The sequence below is a fragment of the Dermacentor albipictus genome, chromosome 5, assembly GCF_038994185.2.
Source record: "Dermacentor albipictus isolate Rhodes 1998 colony chromosome 5, USDA_Dalb.pri_finalv2, whole genome shotgun sequence".
NCBI lineage: Eukaryota > Metazoa > Arthropoda > Arachnida > Ixodida > Ixodidae > Dermacentor > Dermacentor albipictus.
In genome coordinates, this window is record NC_091825.1 from 46540061 (window position 1) to 46556926 (window position 16866).

A 16866-nucleotide genomic window follows, 5' to 3' on the forward strand; every position below is an offset into this window, starting at 1 on the left:
TCACCCTCATTGTGATACCGGATTAGATGAGTCAAGGCAGCGCCGAACCTCTCCGTCTTCTGGCGGTGGCTCAGAATCTTGGGCACCCATTACGCACACAAGAGCCGATAACCGAGATGTTCATGAATTATGGTGTGACCTGAACGATGACTGGTGTTCGCACAACCTGCAAATTCATCGATGCTTATCCTCCGTTCTTGTCTAATTAGCTCATGAACCTTTGCAACAGCATTGGGAGCGATTTCATGGTGGCTTTGGCCCGGTCTTGGACCGTCTTTGCAACATTCACGTCCTTCTTTGAACTGTTTGCTCCAACGCTTCACAGTGGCCGATGAAATACAGTGTTCAACGTACACGGCAGCCATACGGCGACTAATTTATTTTTCGAAAACACCTTCAGTTGTCAAAAGCCTCACGACACCACGGTGTTCAACTTTTGGAGTGTCCGTTATGTCACGGAACCGTATTCAACCCAGTGTATGGGAGCATTAAAAGCCTTTATCCTCACTCCTGCGTGTCACTTTTGTAAATGAGAGATGCCTGTGTGCTACGTGCATGCTTTGCACATAATAAACCGAACCATTATTGCGCGGGGTGGGTTAGCTAATTTTCATTTTACTCCCCTTCGTACATTAGAAGATAGAGTGGATTATACAAATACAAAGATACAGCTTTATAAAGCGCTAAAGAGCGTCACTGGAAACAAAGTTCACTGCACGTATTCACAAAACCTCACAGCAAGATATTTAAATACACGTAGAAGTCTCCAATAAATCTGCGTATCTAAGCAAAAGCCACTGTATATTATGCGTACAACAAGGCAAATAAACATGTTGCGGAACCACAGATTCAAAGATCACAGCACCCCCTCCCTCCACTCCCCTTGATGTATCGCGCGCGACAGGAGGAGGCGCGCTTCCTCCCCGATTTTCTCCCTTGCGCACAGAAGACTGAGCCACCATCGTCGGCTCACCGATGCCACCCCACCCCCAAGCTTTCCCTCGCACATATAGCACGCGGCGCGCTGTCATGATGTTATAGGCCTTGGACTCTATCCGGAACAAGGGGGCGATGGCGATGGCAGGAATGCGCCTGGAGTGTCCATATAATTGCTACCGCAATAATATAATAAGAATATCTGGCAACTGAAGCGCCCCGAGGGCCATTACTTTCCACAAAAGAAGAAGTAACAAAATCGAACTTTTACCATGCGACAATTTGCGGCACCACAACATTGTTTTTTTTTATTTTGTGGGGCGAGGGCGCGGAAATAAAAAGCACAAAGGAAAGCATGTTGGCCACAATCGAATGCCTACTTTGGGCACCTAATGTGGCTACCGAAGCAATATCGAAGAAAACGTGAGATGCTTGGTCCACAGATAACCATACGCATACTGCTCGTTATTCTACACCGCCGAGACAGTAATTTCCGGAGAGGTTGCGCTCAAGCGAACGCATTGAAAGCTGTCGAGTCCCCGCAATGATGGCGGCGAGCGACCATTGTTTCTTTCTTTCGTCTGCTAGCCAGAAAGCTTTCAAAACTCTGCCAGGAAAAAATTCACTCGGCCAGAGAAAAACTTACGCGCATCGAAGTGTTCCGCATGGTGGTCGGAGCGACACGACAAAAGCGCATACGCTCTGGATGGCTCTGGCTGACAGCGGATAGCGAGAACGAAAAAATTGAACAGGCTCCATGTGTATATAGACGCGAATAAAAGTCAAAGTAGAAAAATAAAAAAGAACGTAGTTACCTTTCCTGGCTTTAGTGTCTTCACACAGATGCTCTGGCGCAGTTGAAAAATAAATGACGATATTCTTTTCTGCGGTATATGACGGCAAAAATGAACCACCACGATGCTTCATCTCATCGGAACTCGCTGCGTGCTTTGTCAACTTGTATGATAGTGTGTTCATATGGCTTCTCTAGTTGTATGGTCCGATGGAGGACTTTAAAAAAGTCAATGCACCTTTCGCGTCAAATATTTATAACATTAAACCCACAAAGATCCGGAATTCAAAATCTAAATAAAGCGCAACTTTATAAATGTCTAGAACTGAGGTTAAACAGCGTGAAAAAAACAAGGATACAGGGAAACAAATACCACAGACCAGCGTATTTGTTTTCTTGTGTCCTTGTTTTATTCGCACTGTTTAACCTCAGTTCTAAATATGAACCAACTAGCCCTCATCAAGATCTTACTAATGGAAATGTCAATGCACCTTTCGCATCAAAAGGTTACGAGAACTTTAGACCTATAATGTTTCGGAATTGAAATTATGCTCTCCGTAGATTCCGCGGCCTCCGCTCGCCATCAAAACGCCCTTGAAATTTTGCTCGGATGGGGCTCCTTGCGTTATGTGACTCCCGGTGCATGAGCGTTACCCTGAAATCCAGCCCGATTTCGCAATGTTCGCGCTGAAATGTCTTTTCGAGCGTGAAAAAGACATTCAAGACAAAATACAGCATGGTTTCCGGCGACGGGGGTTGTTTTGGTCGGCGGTGAATGACAGCACGGACAAATTTCGAGGGAGCGAAGGGGGGCTCCAGCCCCATAAGCCGCCCCCACCCCTCCGTTGATACGCCCCTGAAAAGTAGGTAAAATAGCGAAAAACTGGAAGTGTCGCTACCGGATGAATTGTGTGTGAACGTGACGTATGTCAAAGCGCTGTCCCAGTCCGGATGATCGTCAGGAACTCACATCGCCCGCACTTCGGTTAAGGTGCAGTTCAGCCTCTCGGTGGGCCCATTGGTATGCAGTAGCGAGCTGGTGCTCCACAGAACAGAAACGCAGGAGGCCATCAACGATTTTGATTAAGAAGCAGCGACCTTGGTCCGTGAGCAATTTTCTAAGGCCGCCACGATGGAGGATAACGTCATGAAGCAGGAAATGAGCGACGTTAGTGGCGCAATTTGTCGGCAAATCTCGCGTGATGGCATAACTGCGTAGCAGATATAGTCGGTCGCAACTGCGACCCACTTGTTCCCTGAGTTAGACGTACGGAATGGGCCTTGAAGGTCAAGACCGGTGCAGTAGAATGGTTCCGTGGGTATACCCTTGAGCAACATAAGGCCTGCATGTAACAGCCAGGGCCGTTTACGTCACTGACAAAGGTCACATCTGATTGGATCACAGATCTCCAGTGAAAGTCCCTACAATGGGTAATTTGGCGTCCGTCGGATATCCACAGAAGTCCCAATGATGCACTACGGATGTTCGTAGGATCGTCCGACGCAAAAGAAAAGCACATCCAAAAGCATTCATCGTACATCAAAATCGGACATTCGGACGTCCACAGGACGTCTGAAGCAGCAACGCAGCATCGAACAGATCGGTACAGACTAAGCCAGAAAAACTGGCGCCGCACGCGGTCGCATGTGCGAGATACTCCAACATGGGCAGGGGTTGCGGCATCGTGATGTTCTTTGAGAACACTAGCACGAAGTTGCTCGAGGAGGACAAGCAGAACTCCGCGCCGTCGGGAGAGCTAGTACGAGGGTAAAGAATATCGTCGGCAAGCTCAAACAGTCTGAGCGATGGGTTGGGCTGACGAGAACGGAGGCGGCCGATGATAGACCGTAGCGTGTCGTCGATTTTCTGTTCAGTGCGGATGTCGGCCAGATGTGAAATAGCCATGGCGAAGTCATCGGTATCACGCTCGGCGGTGTGGAGCGGGGTACTGATGATATATCGCGATACCTGTCGAGAGTTCGACAGGCTAGCATGATAAACAGTCAGCATCATGGTGCATCCGGCCAGATTTGTAGAGAACGTCAAAGGTATGCTCCTGTAGCGGTAACGCCAAGCGATTAAGCATTGCCATAGAATCCTTCAGTGACGAGAGCCAGTAAAGAGCGTGGTGGTCCGTTATAGAAAACGTGCGGCCGTATAAGCAGGGGCGGTATTTTGCCACAGACCAGACTAAAGCGAGGCATTTGCGCTCAGTTATCGAAAAAAGTTTGCTCCCAGAACGAGAGAAGGCGGCTGGCGTAGGCAATGACACGTTCCTGGTAGTGCTGGCGTCGGACGAGAACTGCAGCTATGTAGTGACCAGAAGCATCGGTTCGAACTTCTGTGGGGGCCGACTGGTCAAAGTGCGCCAAAATGGGAGGCGATGTGATTAATGTGACCAGGGTGGTGAAAGCGGTAGCTTGCTCATGGCCTCAAGAAAAGGAGACGTCCTTCTTGAGTCGGTCAATAAGCGGCTGGACAATGTCGCTGAAATTCCTGACAAAGTGGCGCAAGTAATAGCATAACCTGACAAAGCTCTGGACATCTCTGACTGAGCGATGAACAGGAAAGTCTTGGACGGCACGCGCCTTGTAGGGGTTAGGTTGAATACTGCTACCACTAACAAGACTGAGAACAGTGATGAGATGGCGAGCGAAACTGCACTTAGAGAATTTACAAGCCAACGCGGAGAACCACATAGATAATGGCTCACAGGCGGGTCAGATGGTTCTAAAAAGTAGGCGAAAATACAATCACGTCATGTAGATAGCTAGGAAAATTACACTACTTATAGCCCCTAGGGTGAGAATCGAGTGGCTGCGCGGGCATTACGCAATCCAAAAGGCATAACTTTTAGCTGATAAAGTATGTACATCTGCTGAGACGAATATAGTATTCTCGTGTTTCACGGTAATCTACCAGTATCCTGAGGGCACGTCCACCATTGCGTGACGGGGCGTCAAATAGATGAAAAGCGAAGCACGATGTATAAACTGCCTATTTGCAGAGATGGCCAAGACAGCTGAACACGCGCAACGTCCTGGTGGTCACCACCTTCTACGTTAGTTCAAAGAGATGGCTCGTAACCATATATATTTATTTCACTCTGCAAGCACGATACTGTGGGCTGACGCTTGTAGGACAACAGAAGTATCTGACATGAACCAAATGGCCACTGAATCTATAATAGACCGAAGGATGGAAAGCATAACTTTAAGGAGGCAGGAAGAAAGCGACGTCGTTTAGAGAGAAAACTGAATTAACCAGATATTCCAGCGGCGATTAAGAGGAAAAAATGGAGTTCGGCAAGAGATGTAATGTGTAGCGCAAATATTCTGTATTTTATTAGAGCAATACATCACGTGGCAACCCTATCGAAAAATCTCGCGAATGATATTATTTGTGCCACGTATATACATTCTTACATACCACGTATCCATTCTTACAAACAACGTATACGTTCACACGTACTCGCCGTGGTTGCTCAGTGGCTATGGTGTTGGGCTGCTGAGCACGAGGTTGCAGGATCGAATCCCGGCCACGGCGGCCGCATTTCGATGGGGGCGAAATGCGAAAACACCCGTGTGCTTAGATTTAGGTGCACGTTAAAGAACCCCAGGTGGTCAAAATTTCCGGAGTCCTCCACTACGGCGTGCCTCATAATCAGAAAGTGGTTTTGGCACGTAAAACCCCAAATATTATTATTATTCACACGTGCCACGTACCTATTCAATATATGCCTCTTATGGAACCATACGTGCCCCCTATCCATTTATACGCGCCTCGTACGGAACAATGCGTGCCACATATAAAACCAGATATGCCACGTGTAGAACCAAATGTACCTCGTATCGACTCTTTGTACCTTACCTGCAGATTCATGTGTACATCGTATGTGCTTCTGCGCGGCCATGTCTGGCCCCATGGGGATGACATGCAAACTTGTTCGCCGGCAGCCTGCGTCGGAGCGTAAACAAACTCAATCCCACTCCGCAATGCCGGCACGCCTAGGGACAAACGCCTACAACACGCTCTAAGAAACCCCCTCAGTAGTGCCTTGACAGTCATATATTCAAGGAGCAAAAGTATGGTGAGAAATTCTATGAGAAAAAGCCCTCACGAAACGTTCATTTGAGGGATCGCCAGCTGTTTGTGCGCAGGCGTGAGCAAATAAGAGTGTGCGTGAGACAGAAAATCTGGGGCCTTTTGCTCCTTGAGTATATGACTCTGCCTAGGCATTACGGAGGAAGTTTCTCAGCGCGTGTGTAGGCATTTGTCCCCTAGACATGCCGGCATTGCGGAGTGCGGTCGAGTTGTTTACGCTCCGCCGCTGGCTGCACGCGCGGTGAGGCAGTGGGCACGGACGCCCTATTTGGTGATCGCTGTGTGTGAAGGGGCAAGGTTCTGAGTGGTGCTGTATAAGTCGCGGGTTGTTTTTTTCGTCGCGATGATAGATTAGATGTTTTACAAGCACTTTTCCAGCTGACCGGCAAACGGAGGTTTCAGGAGAGCACATGAGGCTATAATAAAGCAGACGGCGCAGGATCTCGAAGGCACCCAAGGTGTAGCGGAGGGTTCAAAGGTGGAAGCAGGGCGGACAGTGGGTTGGAGTTGTGGAGGCCGAAGCGTGCCTGGGGGTGTTCGCATAAAAAATTGGCTGTCCGCGATAGCTGACAGCCGATCTTATACAACACTGGCACGCGCAGGCCTCGGCGAGCCCGAACCCGCAGACCAGTCGGCGTTCTAGCTTTGGTGTCCTGGAGGCGCCGCCAACAATGCGAAATAATGACACGATGTTTCAATTAGTAAAAAACACGATTGCATAAATATAATTACGTGCAGCCGCCAACTTGTGAAGCTAAGTTCAGCACTACCGCGCCCCGCAAGTTCTGCAACATAACTTTGCCTCGACTGAAGGTAGGTCGCACAGACTTTACCGCGCCTGCGACGCTGGTGCTGAGTCAGTCATTGTCACCGGCGGTCTACAGCCACTTGTGTTGAAGCGCGGTTGCTAAGGCACTCTGCCTTCTAGATATTCAATTTATGCGGCCCGGCCTCTACTACGGTCGCTCCTGCTCCCACAGAAACATCTGTGATGTTATTTACGTACAAGGTACATCACCGTAAGGCGCGAGAAAGCTATGATCCGCCACAACTGTCTTAGCACGAGTGCCGCAGGTGCGAGAGAGTCTGTCCGACACAGCGGTCGCCAAATCGGGCGTCAGCGCCCGTAAAAAAACTCGACCCCACTCCGCAACGCCGGCATGCTTAGAGACAAACGCCTACAAGAAACCTCCTCCGTAGTGCCAACGCACAGTCATCTATTCAAGGAGCAAAAACCCCCAGATTTTCTCGCGCGTTCGCACAAACAGCTGGTGATCCCTCATTCACGCTTCGTCGCGCCACCGCCGCTTTTCTTGGTCGGCGGAAACGTGTATGGAGAGCACATGGAGAGGCTTTACTAGTAAAGGAGGTAATCCGCGGTCAATCCAAGGTCGATAGCGGCCAAGTCAGGCCAAGTAAAGTCTATGTAAATATCGTGGCGTTACACAGCAAATGGCCAGGACGGGTACGCCGAGCTTTGCTTTCGTGATATACCACGATGGTGCCAAGGCAATAGTTCACATTTCACTAATAAAGCAGTATGCCCCTACGTCGGTGAATGAACTGTGCAACAGAAAGTTGGTGTACTGGGGTGGCACAGGACTAATGTCGGAGCTCAGCGATGAACACTACTACTTGGCCGACGTTGTGGAACTTGGTGGTGAGTGATTTTTATTTGGTGGTGTAGTGGTTCACCTGGTGTAACTTCGACGCCGTACCCACGTTTAAATTGTGCCCGCTTGCATACGGGTAGCTGTCGCGCACCGCAAGTTAGGGGACGTAAACCGCCGGGCATGCAAAACTACGATAAAAGGGATACAAAATAGGGTGATGCCATCCGCTCTACGGAGAGCGATGTAATGCGGCTTCGTCTTTTGCAACAGGCAGGCATGCCCTAGCCATGAAAAATAAAAGGAAATAAAGGACAAAAGAACCTAAATAAACAGGATAGTAAACATAAACGAGTAAGAAAGGGACACAACCCACAAGTACATGGGGGGAAGGGGAAACAAAGGGTCACAGTGGAGTACACAACTATCAACACTTGAGCGTTGCTCCTCTGCGCACGACGATGCAGCGCAGCGCCATCTAGGGAGTGGCAATTCTCGCATTTGTGAAACTTACTGTCATGATTTTTTTTTATTTCGGTAATAATGCATTATTAAAATATTGGGTCTGTTTTCACCTGCTAAAGGAGTTGTAATCTACGGAACCGTGGTGTAACTACATCTTTGTCAGTGTCCGTGTCTCACGTATTTATTCTCGTGTTAACTTGGAGAATAAGGTTGGTGCAAGGTTTGCATTGTATAAAGACTTGATAGGGCTATGCCGGCTCAGTTGTTTCTACCACTTGACCATGCAAAGCAAGGTTCTAGGCAGCGCCGTTCAAGAGCCGGTGCTGACCAAGCAAAATAGTCTTCAAACATTGCCTGGCGAAAACGGCATTGCTACAGTCTAAAGCATCGTAACGCTCGATATATTCAACAGTTGATCTAGGGTTTGTGCCCAATATTGATTTCTGGGTTTGCGTTCGTTTTGCTCTGTGCCGCACAGCAGTGTTGCCACACCACGTGTAAGGCTTTTCATTTCAACATACAGTAGTTAGCCAATCGAAACGCACACACGCTGGACATTCCGAGTCTGGTTTAGACCTTCATGATTCATGCACCAGATCCGGGAGCTCCAGTAATATTTACTTCTAACCGAATTAACCCTGACTTGTTTTTGGCATAGCGACCTTGGTATGCAGAAAATCCAGAATGAAGCCCATTCGACTTTTCCTTGCGAACATTTTTTTGAGATGGCATAACATTTACCACGCTAAATAATTAGATGTGTTTGTTTGGATTGCACTTGAAACTAACAACCTTGTGGGAAAGTTTCGACAAACTTTTTCAGGGCGCACTCCAAACCTTGTATTTCTCTCGACTACATTCTTTGAATTAAATCCGATGTGTCAGTGTTGCTTATCTGCAGTGCAGCCACTAAAGTAAGACACACTGCTTCACAACAAGTAGCTGCTGAAATTTGGTGCCTTTCAGCATCACAAATTTTATTATGCCTTTGCACTAAATGCTGCCGTTTTCTCTGCAGGGCCTTTTACAAAACCATAACGTCTTTCCGGCAGCTTGCTTCACTGCAGCACAAGTCCTGCACAGAAGGAGTATAGAAACACTAAATACATGCCATTTGGACATCTGCATACGTAATTCACACCAGTGAAACCATTGCAGGCAGTGGTCAGAGCAAATCATTTTAATCACTCCACTGTCTTGTTCTTTGCAGGCATGGCACAACCAGAGTTCATTTTTCTTGGTGGAAACTAAAATTACAATCAGACACATTTTAGCTGAGCCGTGAGAGAAAGAGTATTACAATATGTTTGGTAGAAGAGGCAGCACACTACTTGCATTCTCAAAATTGCCTGCAGATGTAAGTAGCTGCCATGCATCGTCCAAAAAGTAAGGCAGAAGTTGCTGCATCTGAACTTGATAATCCAAAAGTCCACTGGGCAGGAACTCTGGCCATACTTCAAGATCAGCCTCATCAATGATGTAGCCATGGTCCAGCACCTTGCTGGTTGTAGCCTCCCCCACAATTCCAGTCAGGAGAACTGAAAGAAGCATCTCATACATGTGCACAAGGAACCATTTTATGCTGAGTATTTACTCACGTTTATGTTGAGCCATCTCGGTCAGATGCACAGACGGTGTTTCAGCCATTTCAGACTGTTTCCTTGGCATTTTACTTTGCACAGACTTGCACTTTGGGTGCCCTCTCGACTTCACAAGCGGAAGTCTGAGCTGCAGTGGTCTTTGATTTGAATGGGAGGGGCTGGAAGGTGCTTGTGGCAGAATGGAAGGGACTTGCGGCAGCATGGAAGGTCCCTGTGGCAGCATGCAAGGGGCTTGTGGCAGCATAGAAGGCACTTGTGGCAGCATGCATGGGGCTTGTGGCAGCGTGGAATGTCCTTGTGGCAGCAAGCCAAGTACTTGTGGTAATGGAGAAGGGGCTTGTGGTAGCGCGGAAAGTGGTTGTGGCAGCATGGAAGGCACTTGTGGCAGCATGCATAGGGTTTGTGATAGCAGTGTTTGGGCTTGTGGCAGTGTGGAATGACCTTGTGGCAGTAAGCAGAGTATTTGCAGCATCGAAGGTGCTTGCGGCAGCATGCACGAGCCTTATGGTAACATGTAATGGGCTTGTGGCAACAGAGAGGGTCAGTTCAGCTGCTTTGCTGGTTAGCTTTAGGTTGTTCAACGTGTCTAGCAGAACCTGAGGATGTTTCCGTAAGCCATTTTACATAAACATTCTCAAGAACTTCCAAGTCGGATAGCAAACACCTCATGTGGAGAGTCAGCAAAGAAATCTGCTATTGTCTTCAGTATCCTCAATGCATAATTGAATAGCCAGTTTCTGTTCATCTTATGAAATGCTGGCCGTGGCATGGTTAGTGGTTCCATGCTTTCCTGTGATTTATCACAACTCTCTTCGGCATTGTTGTCAGCAGTCATGACTGAGGTGATAACACTTGAACCACCATAGTTTGATAAATTTAGACAGATCAGGCACAGCACCAGTTCTTTCACAAACAGCCAGAATATGATGACAAAGAAGCCCCATCCTGGAAAAAGTGGTGCATGTGCACATGCATGTGCAAGTTTTCTTTGAAACTGCATGCCACAGGCCACAGGAACTTGAGACAGTATAAACAGCTGGCTCTAGTTGCTGTATTTCTGGAGGTGCTTTTTTAGCTTTGGCTGCTTCTTAGTAGATTGCAGAGCAAGCATAAGGAATTAACTCCTTGGCACATATGGCCTGAATATTGCTTGATGCTTCATACGAGTAAAACTTGGATGTTTTCATGACACATGCATGGTGTATAGTTTCTTCCACGAGTGCACTTGACAGCTTCACAATGCCCCTCGTACTGCCTCGTGCACTTTGTCAAAGGATGACAAAATGTGCTTGGTTTGGCATTGTGAGATTAGACTGTTGGTGGTGTTGCGTCCTGCAGTGAAGTGCTTGTCAGAGAGGTGTCTTGCCCACACGTTAGTGATGTTTCTCCAATTTTTTTTATTAAAGTAGGTACATGCTTGACCATTAGCATGTCGTAAAAAGTCAGTATGCACCTCTTCAAATTTCTCTGGAGTTGGGGCATTCGCCATTTCACTGAAGCTTGTGACTAGTATCTCCCTTTCTTCTGCCGAATGTGCCAATTGTCCGGCAGCTGCCTGGAAATCCTTCATGACATGAAATTGACAGAGCTGCATGGCAGCTCTTGAATGAAGCAATTCTTGTATTGCAGCTATTTCTGTAAAGTCTTTGTCCACTATGACAACATTAGTGCGAGCTGCATCTGAATTTTCGTGAACAAAAGTTTCAAGCAGCTTAGTGACAATGTGTTGAACAGATGCAATGAAGGCATATGCGACTACATGACTGGTACCTGCTCCATCTTCAACCATGAACTCAAACAAAAGCATTCTGTGCTTGTTAGTTCAGTGCATGGCATCCAAGATTAATACCTCGGGATATCCCTCAAACATCCTGCTCATTTGTCTCATTTGCACGTAGAGTATCTGGAGCTCTTTGTTTTCATCTGTAATTCAAATAATTGTTGCCTTTTCCATTTCACGGAGGTCGCAGGTCACTTGCATGAGCTTTTCTACATCATTTCCTCTGCTCTTGCTAGTTTTCATATTTTGTATGTCCTTCACAATTATTATTTTTCCTGTAAAACAATTGAGACAAAAAGGTATGAGGCTTACTCATCATTACAGCAATGATGTGAGAATAGTGTTACCTGTGTTTTCTTTGAGCTGTACAATGAGGCTGGGTCTCACGTTCATCTGAAGGAGTGGACGCACAAGCTTGGCCTCGTTGTTCAGCTTCCTACGCTCCGGATAGGAGGCAAACATGCCAGATGTGGTGTCATGATTGTGTTCTTGCATAACACAGGTGAGTTCCAGCTGTTGGCGTGCATGCTTGGCAGCAATCACAATTCCAGCCGGGCAATTGTTCTTCATTGTTCTAGAAGAAACAAGCATGGTTTCATTTTCCCGTGAACACGCTGCCAGAAGCTACAGTATATGAGATATCTTTGATTAAGGGCCTGACTTACCTCTGGTTTGGGCATATCCCCGTGCCACTTGCTCTGCGGTTACCACTGTGCTTGCATGTGAATGTTGTGTTGGCGAACTTCAATTTTCTGTCCAACTTGACAGCTCTGGATGCCAGGTGTGCGTTGACAACCTTTACAGATTTTGTAGTCTTCCTGACGTACAATGTGTTCATCTTCAGCCGCAACTTGCACAAATCCCTATCAAAGTCACTATACTATGCAAACCTCGCACCAACCTTAATCTCCATGTTTACATGTGCGTTAATGCCCAACCCATAGAGCGCATGTTAGACACTGTGATGGTTCATGGGCCGAGGGACTGAGATACAGGTAGCAAAGTCATAGACAAGACAAACATTCATCAACAACAGACGGCAACAATTACACTTATGATGAGCTAGAAAGACACTGAAATATTTTGATAGCGGTCCATGCAGTCCACGGCTCATGTGAATTTTTACAACACGTGTCCTTACTGACGATACGATGAGTCTTCATAAGACGGTCACTCACAGTACTTGGTGGCAAGGTCGGAGGCATTGGTGCTTGCAGATTTGCAGTGCAGTTTTTACGACGAAATCGTACAGGTGGCCAGTGCACGAGCAGACCCTTAACTGCTCGCACAACAGCATGGCAGGTCCACGCTGACAGCAACACAGCACTGCGGCCACGACCATTTGCTGTGGCCAGGTTGTGCCAGACCCTTTCACGTGGCTCGCCCGAACATCACACTCTCGACCATGCTCACTTGCTACTGCCAGGCTCAAACACTTGTTCACTGCAGGAACAGCTCTGACCCATTCTGTCGGGTCTGCACCTTAGCTCTGGCCTGGCTCACTGGTTCACTGAAGGACATGTCAGTCTTGTCCTGGCTAGTCTGGTAGCACCGACTTGGTCCGTGTTATGCCTCAGGTTGAACCCATACACACGATTGATAGCCTGGCAGCGCTAGCTGAGCCGTGTTCTGTTCCGAGAGCTGCGAGCTTCCATTCACGTTCATCTCAAGCACACACATTTACTTCTTCGTGGCTTCTGTTGGCTTCTTCAATGTTGCCATACTAGTTTCTTACTACACTCCTGCCAACATCACTACGTTGTACACACATATCTAGCAGTTCCTGAATACGGGACACAAGTTCAAACACAAAATAAGAACACATTACAAGGGACAAATCAGTGCACGACGAATATATATCAAGAATAATACGTTGTGTGTACGACAATAGTACGTCACAACTGTTCAGTGAAATCCACGCGACTCATATAGTCAGCGCTGACAGTGTACACACCGTCATACCGTCATGAAAGTCATACTCCATAAAAGATTACTCCAACGTTTACTACGTTGGAGTAAACTCCAACGTGGGACCCTGTTATTAAGGTGTTTCACTGATTGAATGTATGTCAGTGGTTGATGATTGCACTGCAATGTGAATGGTAGGCCATACAGAAAAACATGGGATTTCTGAATTGTCCAAACTACAGCAAGGCCTTCTCTTTGGTTTGTAGGGTAAGCTGATTCACGTGGTAGTAATATCTGGCTTGCGTAAGATACTGGGTGCAGACGACCTTCTTGTTCCTGTAGTGGCACTTCTCCTGAGCTTTGTGAAGACACATCTGTGTGTAAAACAAATGGCTTGTGCAAGTTTGGGGATTTCAGCACATGCTGCTTGGCCAATAGTCTCTTCACAGCTTGAAATGCTTTTTCATGTTCTCCACACCAAACTAATTTATTTTGGAAGCCTTTCTTTGTAAGTTCTGTCAATCCATATGTCAGCTCAGCGTAATTGCGCAGAGAGTCACAATAGTAACCCGCAAAGCCTAGGAAGGCATTCAGTTCCTTTTTGGTTTGCGGTTGTATGGCCACTCGGATCTTCTCAGCAGTGCTTTTCATCATCTGTGGCAGACCTTGCCGAATGATGTGACCCAAAAAGCTGGTCGTAGGGCAGCCGACTTCGCATTTTTCTGGCTTAATAGTTCAAAAACTAGCTGTTCTGATGCACTCAAAAAATCTCTTCAATGTTTCCAGGTGGTTTTCCCAAGTCTCGGTGGTGACAAGAATGTCATCAAAGTAGTAGAACACATTGGAAATGCCTTCCGTGATGACTCAAATTAGCCTATTAAACACTGCCGGTGCAGTCTTGATGCCAAAGGGCATGAACTTGAAATGGTAGAGTCCGGATTCACATGAAAATGACGTGCACTCTCTACAGTATCCTTTAGTAAAATTGAAGCATCAGAAAAAGTTGATCCCGTGAGCTTAGCAGCCATCATATCTGTGCGAGGGATCAGCTCACAATCTGGGAGAATAACCTTATTGAGTTGATGAAAGTAAGTCAATAGACAACCTCATTGTACCATCTTTCTTTTTAACGACCACTACAGATGAGTGGTAGGCCGACTTTCATGTTTCAATGATGCCCAGCTGCAACATGTCATTCACTTCTTTTTCCACGGCTTCTTTGACAGCAAAAGGCAATGAGTATTGTCACACCTGTATTGGAGCCTCTGAAGGTAGCTTTAATTCACATTGAACAATGTCCGTCTTCCCTGGTAAATTGGAGAAAATGTCTCTAAAGTTGTTCAGTACCTCCTTGACTTGGTGTCGCTTGTCTGTGGTGAGCTCTGGGGCTATATATACTGATGTCTGTCCAGTCCTGCGTCTGTCCTAGTGTTACATGTGGGACATCACTGGGAGAATCCTGGTTCGTCACAAGCTCAGTCGGCTGAGCGGTGGTAGTGCCTGCAACCATTTGTTGGCTTAGTGGTTTGCGCTCTTCATATTTCTTTAACATGTTTATATGAAAGAGTGTGACCGTATTGCCAAGTCTGACAAGGTAATCGAGTTCGCCGCGTTTTCGGATAACTGGAAACTGACCTTGCCAAGATATCACGTTTGTTTTTATCGGCTAGTAATAATACTAGCACCTAGTCACTTAGAAAAAGTTCTTGCTTTCTTGTCATAATATTCATTCTTCATGTGCAAGTGCACGTGTCCATTCCAGATGTTGCCGAAGCTCCATTATATATGTATATATGTCGTCTTTGTATCATCGTCTAGGTGAGCATTTATGCATACCTCCTTGAGAACAGCCATAGGCCCTCGAACATGACGCCCATATACCAACTCAAACGGAGAGAACCCAGTCTGTGGAAGCTCTCTATAGGCGAACTATAATGGTCCAAGGTAGCAATCCCAGCTATTTGGACGCTCTTAACACATGTTCCCTGTCATGCGTTTTAAGGTGCCATTAAAGCGCTCGACTAGACCATTATCCATCGAATAGTAGGGCATAGTAGGCAGTTGTTTCAAGGACAGTAGTCAACTAAACTCCTGCATGACTGTTGACATGAAAGAAGAACCACGATCACTGATGATCTCCCTTGGTATTCAAATGCGAGAGAACCTTTCCAGGAGGTGCTCTACAACCTGCCACGATTTAATTGAGGGTAGTGCAACTGCATTGGCGTATCGCATTGGAAAATCTGCCATAGTCGGTAAATAACGATTCCCCTTTTCAGAGGTTGGGGACAATGGATTGATGATGTCGATACCAACTCTCATGAATGGTATCTCAATGATAGGCATGGTGTCCAGGGAAGCGCATCCCACCAGGTGACAAGGAACCGTTCGTTGACATATGTCACAAGACTTCACAAACACCTTTGTGTTGCGCTGGACACCAGGTCAGTAGAAGTCTCCGGTAAGCTTGCTTACTGTTTTGGGATGCGCTGATGGCCGGCTAAGATGCCTTCATGTGCTAATTTCAGCAATATTTCTCGCAGTGGTCGTGGCACCATGAGTTGCTCCAGTTCCTTCTGAAAAAGTAATTTGTGCTTGCAGAACAGTGTCCCATCTCAAAGGAAGAATACTGTTTCCTGATGGTTCGACACGATTTTCTTGCCAGCAGCCTCGAAGCTATTTCGTAGCGTTTTGTCGTCATTATGGTATTTCTTAAGCGCCTAGATTCCTACACGCAAAGCAGGAAGTCACATCACAGGTAGGGTTGTACCTTCCACCACCTTTGTTCCTGCTGCTCCTCCATATGTTATCTCTAGTTCAGATATCATTTCTAACTTTCCATCCTGTAGCGAACCCTTGGATTCTGCTTGGGATGCCGTGAGATCACCGGATACTCTGTGTGCGCTGTTATCACGATTTTTGCTGCCGCATGTCTTCCCCTGCCTTTTCTCGATCTTCATGGAAGTATTGAAGTGAAGTTGTGACTCATTTGGAGGTAACGTATCCGGTAATACTGTGCCTTTGATGTTTCCCAAAATCACATCATAGAATGGGTCCACCATGCATTTCACGAGCATCTCATCTACAAAAAACAGACTGTGCAAAAAGACTTTGGCTTCTAAGAAGTACAACACACTATGATCCAGTAAATACACTGGGCTTGTTGTTCCAGTAAGTTTCTCCTTAGGAACTAAGGCTTGTCGCACGACAACCATGTTGCAGCCGGTGCCCTGCAGCACTCCAATTGGCTCTTTTCCAGGAACCCTTTGGCAATAGGCAAGTCCCCGTTTCTACCAGCCGTCACACCTCGGTTCACTGTAGTGTTCAAGATGGGAATCTTTTTTCCATTTTTAGAATAATGTAACCTTCATTCTGTCTTGAGCTTGCATCGGTCTTGTTTACAGAGACCATACACGAAGCCTCTCCCTTGTACACCCTCGCAGCAGAAAGCTGCGAGGGTGGACAAGGGAGAGGCTCACTGCTATGATGCAACTTGTCGCCATTTTGGTCATGCGCTTGAAAACCTCTTCCGGTCTGCGACCAGCAGTCAGCTGCTCTATGACGTTTCTTGTCACAAAAGAAACAGTGGTTTACGGTCTTCCCTGTTTTCCTTGCAGGCTCCAACTTCGATGCTGCCAGCCCTGCTTCCTTGGGGACACATTCTTTAC

General features: G+C 46.9%; 2 protein-coding genes across 4 annotated transcripts in view; one reads left to right on the top strand and one right to left on the bottom strand.

Annotated features, from left to right (window-relative positions):
- LOC135900479 (fatty-acid amide hydrolase 2-A-like) overlaps positions 1–16866 on the bottom strand; it is a 143224-nt gene that overhangs the window by 17020 nt on the left and 109338 nt on the right. For 2 of the 3 annotated variants that reach the window (XM_070538366.1, XM_070538367.1), the window contains exon 6: positions 5601–5687. The exons of the other annotated variant lie outside the window; for it this stretch is intronic. In XM_070538366.1, coding sequence (XP_070394467.1) covers positions 5601–5687 — 87 coding nt within the window. The remainder of the gene's footprint in view (positions 1–5600; positions 5688–16866) is intronic. 3 annotated transcript variants of the gene reach the window in all.
- The window catches only part of LOC135900481 (BEN domain-containing protein 5-like), a 51742-nt gene continuing 42076 nt past the window's right edge, over positions 7201–16866 (top strand). Inside the window, exon 1 of the mRNA XM_065429968.2 lies at positions 7201–7494. Within this exon, the coding sequence (XP_065286040.1) occupies positions 7287–7494 (208 nt within the window). The 5' untranslated portion in view covers positions 7201–7286. The remainder of the gene's footprint in view (positions 7495–16866) is intronic.